General features: G+C 29.5%; 2 protein-coding genes across 3 annotated transcripts; one reads left to right on the top strand and one right to left on the bottom strand.

Annotated features, from left to right (window-relative positions):
- Nucleotides 1–1,662: 1,662 nt before the first annotated feature.
- On the top strand, nt 1,663–3,433 carry LOC106771067 (gibberellin 20 oxidase 2). Of its 2 annotated transcripts, none has more exons than XM_014656962.2 (3): nt 1,663–2,267; nt 2,523–2,844; nt 2,928–3,433. In XM_014656962.2, exons 1-3 carry the CDS (start codon nt 1,837–1,839, stop codon nt 3,213–3,215), a joined length of 1,041 nt encoding a protein of 346 aa, XP_014512448.1. In that variant the 5' UTR covers nt 1,663–1,836; the 3' UTR covers nt 3,216–3,433. The 2 variants fall into 2 exon arrangements, with proteins under 2 accessions (XP_014512448.1, XP_014512447.1); XM_014656961.2 differs by having other exon boundaries at nt 1,665–2,390.
- A 6,703-nt stretch (nt 3,434–10,136) lies between these two features.
- On the bottom strand, nt 10,137–11,553 carry LOC106771092 (carboxylesterase 1-like). Its single transcript, XM_014656994.2, has one exon. It carries the CDS (start codon nt 11,410–11,412, stop codon nt 10,384–10,386), a length of 1,029 nt encoding a protein of 342 aa, XP_014512480.1. The 5' UTR covers nt 11,413–11,553; the 3' UTR covers nt 10,137–10,383.

An 11,553-nucleotide genomic window follows, 5' to 3' on the forward strand; every position in this document is an offset into this window, starting at 1 on the left:
AAATCTTAATTTATCAATAACATTAAAAAATGATTTTATATGTTTTCTTTTACTTGAGGTTTCATTTTATTTTTAGAACTTTGTTTCGTTAAAAATACTTTTATTGTTTATCAATTTTTTTGACTTGTTTGATATTAATTTATCAAATGTACTTAAATTTCGAAGGTATTATTCATTTCATCATAATCTTGATTATATATTTTTTTACTGTATTTTTTTCGAATGATGTAATGCATTTTAAGAAATATAATCCTTAATATGTAATGTATTTTTTTTTTCTCATCTTTCTCCAATAGAAAAAAAAATAAAAAATTGTTAGGAATTGAGATAGTAACTTGAGTTTGGGAAAATTTGGACCTTACATTACTAAGAGAGGGAAAAATCACTAATGCTCCACCTTCTTTATCTTCCCTATTAACACAGTATTTAAAAGAACCTTTTGCACTTATTAGGAATATCCTAGTCAAATTATAGTGATGAGATTGCTTACAAAACTATTCATGTGTATTATTAAATATCATCCATTAATTTTGAATTTTATACTGAGTGAAAATTGTAAATAATGTTTATATTATATATAGCAATTGTATTATGAACAGAAAAAGTTGTCTGTATTGGATGCTTGCTCTTTGTATCGTTTAGTTACTTAGCAGTTATCATAGAGAGGAGTGGTCACACTAGTTTATATGTACTTCTCTGTCTCTTTATTCATACACTTTTTCCTCCTTTCCTTTCATTTTTCTTCACCTTTTTCATCGTTTCCATGAATCATCAAATTTTCAATATTTTTCGCCAACGACATGCCACAGTGGAATACTCACTTGGACTAGATACAATTCTGCTTTTGCCTTTAACAATTTCCATCAACTTCCTACGATTCTTTCCCCTAAAAACCCTACTGCAGGACCTCCACAAAACCTATTTTTACTTCTCATTTTAATGTATTTTTCTTTTCTTTTTTTTTTTTAAAAAAAAATGCTTTAACACATTTCTTAATAACCAATATGATATCGAAGAAAGTGTTAGCATTTATATCCATGGTTTTGAAAGGTTATTATAAAAATAAAAAATTCAACAATTTAACGTGTTTTGTCTAATCTAAATTCATTTTCTTGATAGATTAAGTAAAGTTAAAAGAAGTAGAGATCTAAAAGAGATAGTTAATACGAGTTAGAAGACTAAAGATTTCAATCCAATCCAATAAATAAGACGAATTAAAGAGATTGATGACACACAACTAACCTATTTTTCCACCTCTAGAATGGCATTAACTATAAATTTTAAAAAGAAGTCATTGAGATATGTTTTTTTCAGAGACAAAATTAAGTATAAATACCATTAGACTAGTTGGACAATATTTATTAGTTCAAATAGAAGTTTGACATAAAAATATTTTTAACAACGAAATAAATAAATATGTTCTTATAATAAAGAATTTAACATAAATTTGTAAAATTAGAAAATAAAATTATCTTGTGAAAGAAAAAATGAATATGAGAAAAAAGTATAGGAAGATATAATAAAATAATTGATTTTAGAAAAAATAGTTATGAGAAGAATGTGGAGGAAATAGAAAATGAAGAGTGAGTAGAGAAATTTGTGAAAGTGATATTGGTGAATGGATGAAAGTGGGGTGAGAGAGAGAGAGAGTGTGCGTGTGTCGGAGACTGGGAGCTTATATAAGATTCCAATATTTGTTCCACCATTTCTCCAACAAGCGGCCTTGGCTTTTCTTTCATCGCTTCTACCAACTTATTTCTCTTCTCTTCTCTCCTCACCACACTAACCAAACCAAGAACAAGCTTCTATTACTCATTATTAATAATTAATATTGCAATGGCAATAGACTGCATAACGAGCATGATCATGCCTCAACCCTCCAACCAAGAAATCAAAGAACAAGATGAACACCCTTTTGTCTTTGATGCCTCAGTCCTCAGACACCAACTTCACATACCCTCTCAGTTCATTTGGCCTGATGAGGAGAAAGCATGCTTGGATGAGCCTGAGTTACAGGTTCCATTCATTGACTTGGGAGGCTTCCTCTCCGGTGACCCTCTTGCTGCCACCCAAGCTTCCAGACTCGTCGGTGAAGCATGTCAAAAACATGGCTTCTTTCTCGTTGTCAACCATGGGATTGACCGCCAGTTGATATCCGATGCTCACCTTTACATGGACCACTTCTTTTCCCTTCCCCTGTCTCACAAACAGAGGGCTCAGAGGATGCCAGGGGAGCACTGCGGCTATGCCAGTAGCTTCACCGCCAGGTTCTCCTCTAAGCTCCCTTGGAAAGAGACCCTTTCCTTTCAGTATTCCGCATGCAATAACTCACCAACCCTTGTCAAGGACTACTTATGCGATAAAATGGGCAGAGAGTTTCAGCAATTTGGGTAATCATAAAAATAATAATTTAGGAAAATGTTTTTTCTTAAACTTGTTACCACTGCGAGATTTAAATTTGAGATCTTATATGCTGACCAAGAAATCAACCTGGTGGGTATGTTTTCTGCATATTTATGCAGGAATGTTTACCAGGACTACTGTGAAGCCATGAGCAATCTTTCTTTAGGTATAATGGAGCTTCTGGGAATGAGCCTTGGAGTGGGTAGAGCTTATTTCAGGGAGTTCTTTGAAGAGAATAGCTCGATAATGAGGCTGAATTACTATCCTCCGTGTCAAAAACCAGAGCTGACTTTAGGAACTGGACCTCATTGCGATCCAACCTCTTTGACCATTCTTCATCAAGACCAAGTGGGAGGCCTGCAAGTTTGTGTTGACAATGAGTGGCATTCCATTAAACCTGCTTTGAATGCTTTCGTGGTGAATGTTGGCGATACCTTCATGGTAATGTGACTATCTTAATTACTCTTAATTAGTGTTGTTTTTGGGTTGTGTATTGATGATGATGATGATGATGATGATGATAGGCTCTTTCAAATGGGAGATACAAGAGCTGCTTGCACAGGGCAGTGGTGAACAGGGAGACAACAAGAAAATCTCTTGCTTTCTTTTTGTGTCCGAGAAGTGACAAGGTGGTGAGTCCACCATGTGAATTAGTGGACAAATTGAGGCCAAGGCTGTACCCAGATTTTACATGGCCCATGCTCCTTGAGTTCACTCAAAAGCATTACAGAGCTGACATGAAAACCCTTGAAGCATTTACCAACTGGCTTCAACGGAAAACACAACACTCATCAACCCAACTTCCAACATAAAAAATACTTCAAAGGGAATCAATAAACTTAATTCTTCTGCTAATTTCCTCATTTTCATTTCACCTTATAGAACAACAGTTCTTCATGTAATGTGCATATGTCATTTCCTTATTCAAGCAACTTTTCCACCTTTAATTACAAAACAAAAAAACACGAATCAACTTCTCTCCTATGGGTCAGATCCAAATCCAATTACGGATAAATTAATTCCACTGTTACCACACATTTTCTAATATTTTATTTTTAATGTATTTTTTATTAGTAAATTAAATTTATTCAGTATCGTAAAATTGTCGTTATTCATTCCATCAAAACCAAGAACATATAAATGGGAAAGAAAATTACACTTGAGTTTTGGTTTGATTGGAGAGAAAACTAGAAGAAAGAAACAGAAAAAAGTTGTTAGAAATATATAACACATTTTTATTACCTTAACTCCTTTTACTTAATTTTTTTTTCCAATGTTTCTTCCATAGTACTAATTGTTTAATATTTAATTATTTCAGAAAAAATAGTACAATATTTTAAAACTGTGTTTTTTTATTACATAAACAAAAAGTATAATATAAGTAGTGAACTTGATATTTGCACATAATTATTTCTACAGCTTTTTTTTTTTTTTGTCAAAGTAAACATACAGAGAATGTATTATAATATATATTTTTCTCCTTTATTTAATAATAAAAAATTATATAAAAATGTAATAGAAATAATATATAAAATATCATTATCATATATTGATTACAGTAGCAATCAATTTAACTTCATCCAAACTAAAAAAACATGTCCGTCAAATGTTTGGAATAAACAGGTACAAGTCAACCATTTTTGAATTACATATTTTCTGTTTCTATATCCAACTCGAACTCTTTTTTTTAATTGAATATTTTTAAAATTGACTTAAATACAATATGTATAAAATGAAATAAACATTTTAAAATTTTTATAAATATTTTATTTATAATAATTAGTCATAAATATTTGACAAAAACAACACAAAATTAATTCGATTAATTAAAGTATTTTTTTTTATAATACTATCAACATAACAGTTTGTACTCACTAACAATAAATTTCATGGTAAAATTATAATCGTGATAATGTCTTACTGAATAACAATATATAAAACATTTACACTGTTATTAGTGTTGGCCTGATTGAACGGAACCATTTCCACTCTCTTGTTTATGCAATTTTAGTTGGTCCTAATTTACATTTTACCTAATTTTTAAGCAAACTATTAAAAATATTGTATAACCTTCTAACACTTTTTTTTATTGTTTATAATTTTTTAATGAAATTTTAATTACTTCATAAAATTTGAATATTCTTAATTAATTTATTGTTATTATATTCATTTAAGTTGTTTTTTTTTCATTTATGTCTCTCTTCATGTACGTTGATTGATTGAAAGTGTAAAATTATGATTTGGTAAAGAAGTTGTAATTTAGAGCATTAATGGCCATTTTGATTGAAGTGGCCCTTTTAGATGCTGAAAGTTTCTTGTCATCATATTAATATGACTCTGAGAAAAAAAATTGAAATGCAATAATATAAGGATAATATCTATACTTATATGTTATAGTTGACTTCCTCTCAATTAATTATTTTATCTGACTCAAGTTACTGTTTGACTTCTTTCTTATCTTTCTTTCCGTTTGGAAAGAAACATAATAATGTAAGCCACATTATATTTCTGTTACCACTTCTGCCTTACGTGATCAAAATTCTGGGTGGCTACACACGTGTCAGGTTATGTCCTGTTGGATTTCATTACATCTATTATGTCACCGCAGTTAAGAATATTTAATAGGATAATGATTAGGGATATTTAGATAACATTTTTTATAATATTTGAACATTGATTACGTGTCAATTTGTGATTGATTAAAAATTACTCCATAATAATGTTTATGATTATTATTATTATTATTGATTGTTGAGTAATTTTTGATCAATCATATATTGACACATAATCAATTTTGAAATGGTGTAAAAAAATGTTGTCTAAATATCATTATCCTATTTAATATAATTTTAAAATTAATTAATTAATTAAAATGTATTGTTATTGATATTTTTATGTAATATTGATTTTAGAGATAAATGTTATTTGTGGATAAACAATTTTTATATTTATTTTATTGATTAAAGATTATTTTCATTATAATTCATTCTTAAGTTTTTTTTCTATTTATAAATATCACATATTTACATAAAAAAAAATATACCGTAAATACATCACATTTTAAAACTGTTCTAAGTCTTTTATTTTAAATTGTTTTTTAAAACATTAATATTCATAAGATTCAAAGATTATTTGTTACTACTTGATCGATATGACGAATTGTGTTTTTTAAAAAGAAGTGCGTGTAATTTTATTTTTTTAGAAAAGAAGTGCATGTAATTTTATTTTGTTCCTATACAATGAGGTGTTTTCTTTTTCTGAAACACAACACTTTGCGTGCTCAATTCAGATTGTTTTTATTCTTTTATTTAATTACAATTGTATCTTATTTTTGTTTTTATATTGTTTTACTTGAATAATATTTTATTATTTATATATGTATTATGTGTTTTATTCTCATCTAATTATTATTATTATATATTTTTTATTATTTTTCTATTATTCTTAAAGAGAACAACTATTTTTATTTTACTTTATTTATCATTATTTATTTTATTACAAAAGTCATAGATAATGTTATATAATATATTGTCATGGATATGTTTAAGTTATTTTCAAGTATATTGAAAATTGTATGGGTGATTTTTTTTTTCTATTGGTAACAACAAATAAAATTTTGGCTCATTGAAATATGGTTATACTATTTTGTAATATATAAAATTACTAGTTAATCTCTTATGATTTTTCTGATAAAGACATATGGTGTTATAGATATATTTTAAAGTTTTGTCTAAGAATATTTATAAAATATATTATTATTCTAAAATTGTTAAATGATGAGAAGCACTTAAGTCGAAATAAGACTTTAGTGAAAATTTTTATATAAATATTTTTGTAAAAAAATAGTTGAATTTGAAATTATTAATTATAAACCTTTTTTTATATCAAACTCATGAATTTAATTTTTTTTTATTGAGTTGTTTTTCTCGATGCAAAGTTTATAAGTTTTATGATTTACAATTTCATCATTTCTTCATGTTCTGATTATGCTCAAAGTTTAAAAAAATATTTTTTGATGTTTTTGATTGTTTTTGTGTTGAGGGAATTTTAAAGCTTCCTCAGTATTTTCAATCTAATTACAAACATGAAATTAATATCACAAAAATATATAAATATATAAATAATATTATAGTAAGACATTTTTCTTTTTGTAAGAAGGCTGCACAAAATTTTTAATCTTTTATAATACCCCTACAATATTTTATCATGATACTTCAATTTGAAATGTAAGTTTATTGAAATAGACAAGTTTTTTTTTTTTAAAAAAAAAAAAATAAGAACATAGAATAAGTCATATTTTTCAAATACAACAGTAAAAAAAGTGAATATTGTTCTTATTCTATGTTCTTAAGAAGTATGATATCATACTTCTTAATGGCGAATTTTGAGCGTAATTAATTTTTTTTATTTTTTTTTTCAATTTCCTTCCTATAATAAAATCATTCATTACACTTATTTTATAATAATTTAATGCAAAAATGTTATTAAGTTTTTGTACACGATGTCTTATTTACTAATAATTTTATTTGAGAAAAAAAATTAAAATTCCTCAAGTGGATGTAGGTTTCGTCCTTAAATAGTTACGTGTTTTCTAACTACAAATAAAGGTAGATCTTTCTATATATAATATTCGCTTACTTACTAAAACAAATAAGTTTTAGTGTCTTTTTTGAGTTTTTAAGGTAGAATATTTGTTATTCATCAAAGTATTGGATGTATTGATAAAAGTTATTACAATCGATAATTGCATTTTGTTTTGAGAAATTTATATTGAGTAATTACAGTTTTTTTTTTTCACAGAGTAACTTATGTTTCGAATAAATCAAATTTCCAAAATAAAATGATAGACAATCCCAAAAGTAGTCATTAAATGAATGCCTTCGATAATATATATTTTAAACAATTAATGCAATTTAATATGTATTTATTTGATTAATAATGACTACAATTATAGCTGAAACGTCTACATTTAAAATTTAAATTTTTAAAATGATTTAATAATAATTATATTTATTGAATGACATTTATTGCAACTATTTTATGGTTTATTAAACATAGCTATTAAGCTAAAAAAATACTTTATCATCTAACTTATTTGATTAGAAATGTTTGGTCAAATAAATGACTAATAATAAATTTAAATCACACTTTTTTAAGATTGATCATGTAATGTAGTGACACTTATTACCATTCGTTTTCTTCTTCTTCCTGTTCTTATTATATTAGTTAGACAATAATAAAACTTTGTCTAATGAGAATATTGAGTTAAAATAAGTTTATTTTTGCATTAATATTTATATTTAAAATTTTTTAACTGTATTGATAAGTGATGATTATATATATAATAAGTTAGAAGTTTAAAGAGTAATGTATAGAATAAGTTGAGTAATAAGTGGTTGCAGGTTATGCAACAAGCATAGTTTTGTAGTTTTAGATAAAACCAAAGACGGTATTAAAATATTTTGGGTGTAAATTACATAATGATATTATATAACAGCAATCTCTTAATGGAATCTCAATAAACTTATCTCGATAAAGTCTAGCTATTAGCTATAATTCAATAGATACTGCACTCTTGTAGGCTGTAGCTGCAGCTGTTGATTGAAATATATGTTTTTGTCCTATCTCATAATTTTCATTGTTACAAAAGACAAAAAATCTCAATAATTATTTTTTTCTTTCAACTAGTAAAATGCACTACCATGGGACTGAACCCCACCTCATTTCCCTTCTTCATTAATTCATTATTTATCTCTATTTGATTTTCTTTTTTCATTTTGAAAAAATGGCCTTTTGAGAACGATAAGGGGCATGTGAGGAAAAAAAATGGTTGATGAGATCGAGGTGGTGCGTAAAATAAAATGTTGTTTAAGGAAAAAATTGATTATGTTTACTTAAAATTTCATCGTGCCGTGATGTCCGACACAAACATGGCAGATCGATCGTGAAATGTCTTGGTAATAGAAGCGACAAAGTTTTTACACATGTTCAATTATTCCTTCAGTCTGCATAAGTGCCATCATTCATAACGGATTTTCTAGACTTATTAAGTCATAAAAAGCTCTGCTAATTAACGTCTTGCTTCCTACACTCACATTCAAACTTGAGATTTTGAGTTTTCCACGTAACCAAAAACTAAACACACTATTAAAATATTTGAGTGAGTTTGCAGAATATATTATCTTAATTTTTCTTTCATATATTCTTTTCGTCTTTATTGTGTCTCATGATAAACGTGCACTTATTTATAATTTAAAAGTAGAGGCCCCTTTGTCTGTGTTGGTGGAAAAATTACAATTGCATAACGGAAATAATTGCAATATTTCAGTTTGTTTGAAGCATGAAATTTATTTATTTTTAATTTCATTTGCGTTGGTGCGGTTGGACACCGTTAAATTTGGGTTGACTGCGTGGCCGGTTTAAAAAACTTATAAATGTGCAGTAGAGAATTTTTAATGCATGGACATTGTGTAAAGCTACTTTTAGAGGGAAAATGACCCCACAAAATCAATTACCGTGGAACGAGTAATGATGTTTAATTCAATATAGAGACAATCTAATAAGCTAACTCTTGAAGAAAAAGAAAGGCTAATTAAATTAATTATTGCAATTGATACACAATGCCTCTTCAAACAAACTTCACCCCAACGAGAACATTTCATGATGGGCCTGGAAAACTTGTTGCCTGTTCATGACTCTTCTTTGATATCGGGCCTATTCATCAATGCAAAGTCCAAACACTAAATCTTATCCAAGGATTTACTATTCTCACCTCCCAAATTCTAATTAAAGCCTCACCTTTTCAAGAGTTTGTCTTTAAGAAAAATGCTGCCCGCGTTTTTGCACACTCACCACCAACAACGGCAACAGATAGGTTGTATAATTGGATAAGGTTTTGCTAATGATTATGTTTGGATGTTAATCCAGTTTTTAATTTTTTAAAGTAGGACATAAGTTTCTTTGATCTCATCAGTAAGTTTTTTTTTTTTTTTTAAAACAATTTAACGCTTTTAAATATGTTACTTAAAGTAGTCCTTTTAAAATGTTAACATCTGATTATTATTTTTTATATAGTTTATTTTTAAATTATTTATTAAATCTATCTTTTACTTTTTATTCTATAAGATAATTTGTTTTTTTTGTGTATTTTGTAAGGTAACATTTATTGTATTTTTTAATAAAATAGTTTTTTTACCTTTTTTATTGCGTATGTAATATTTTATAATAAATAGTTTTTTCATATTTAAACAATTATTTTATTTGTTTCCTTTGAAAATTCAATACGCTATTTGTTATATTTGTTTTATATATTATCTTGATGTTAAGTTTGAAGATGTTGATATCAGAATTAAGCGGTTGGTTCAGAAACCCCCTAAGTTAGGATTGGTTGGACTCTTTCACCTGTGTTAAAATATTAAGATTTACGTGATATACAAAAGTTGCTTAAAATGTATCTTTAATAGTTTATTATAATATATAAATTCATTCAACCATTAAATTTCATATTCTTATCAATTATATAACGTCTACAAGCTTCCATATAATTTAATTTTTTTTAGAGTTTTATAATAATGTTCAATATATATATATATATATATATATATATATATATATATATATAATATATATATATATATATATATATATATATATATATGTATATTCACTAATATTGACACAAAATATAACGTTTATATTATCTTATTTTGTCCCTAAAAAATTTATAATATATTAAACACGTCGCCCTAAAATTGTTGGTATTATTTCCTCCGTCCCAAAATTAAATACGACAACCTTAACATAATGTTGTTAATAAGAAATCTTATGCAGTAAAAAATGTTATTGAGTAAAATTTGCGTGGGACATAGTTACATATAAAAGTTAAACATACATGATAGCATGAAAGAAAGATAGTGAAAATAAGATTTTGGGAAGAGTAAAAACATAATGATGGATATTAAGAAAAAGGAAAGGGGTTAATTAAGCAGAGTTTTGAGGTGATAAATTGTGGATGGAGGGAGGAGGAGGAAGAGGAGGAGCAATGAAATGTTTAACGAGGTGATGGAGCCGGTTTTGGTGGAGAGGATCACGAACTTCAGCCCCATGAGATCCCGTTGGGTTAAAGCTAGTCAGAACGGGAACGCCCTTCTCCGCCACCAGTGTGGCCAGACCAATCTGATGGTCGACCAGAGGGTCCTCGTGGCACCCACTCACCAACACGCGCCACCCCAGCTCCCTCACCCTCTCCAAACTCACGCCGCCATCGCCACCACGAGGATTGCAATACTCGTGCTCGCGGTCAACCCCAACGGGCAACGACAGCTCCCACAGCACGTCACACACGTGCGGCGCCAAAACCGGATCCTCCGCAAGACTCACCTCAGAAGGAACCCTCACTGTGGCCCCGAAAAACGGTTGACTTAATATCAGCCCTCGGATCTTAAGTGGCTCCAGGTAATTAATCCCATCAGAGTTAGTTTCCGCCGCCACACGTAGAGCCGCGTGGTATGCGATGTTCGCTCCGGCGCTACTTCCCATGAGGTAACAGTTGGAATAATCGGCGTGGTTTCTCAACCAATGGTGTGGCTTGGATTTGAGCCAGTGGAGCGCTTCGACGGCGTCGTCGTAGGCAGCGGGGAGTCGGTGTTCGGGGGCGAGACGGTAGTCGACGGAAACGACGATGGAATTGGTGTCTTTTGCGAGGTTTACGCAGGCGTCGTGGAAGAAGTGTGTGGCGGCGCTGAAGAGGATGAAGCCGCCGCCGTGGAAGTAAACGATGAGAGGGAGGTTGGTGGAGGAATTATGGAGTGATGGACGTGGGAGGAATATGCGGGCGAAGGTTTTGTTTGATTGGTTGATGGTTGTGTCTTGGGTGAGAACGGGGATGGGGAGGGTGGCATCGAAAGTTGGATGGGTGAGTGGGTCTGCACGGAGGCGAGTGATGGTGCCGTCTGAGTTTGGGAGGATTTTCAGATGGTGGAAGGGATCCACTTGCCCAGACACAAACATTCTCCTTCTCTCCTATTTGATAGTTGACTTTAATTCTTACTGCCTCTTTCAATTCATACCTTGTTTGGGACTGTTCCATTCACAAACTCCTTATAAATATTAATTTTCCACACTATAACTAGATTTTTTTTATGAACTAAT

This window comes from Vigna radiata, chromosome 8, assembly GCF_000741045.1.
Source record: "Vigna radiata var. radiata cultivar VC1973A chromosome 8, Vradiata_ver6, whole genome shotgun sequence".
Taxonomy (NCBI): Eukaryota; Viridiplantae; Streptophyta; class Magnoliopsida; order Fabales; family Fabaceae; genus Vigna; species Vigna radiata.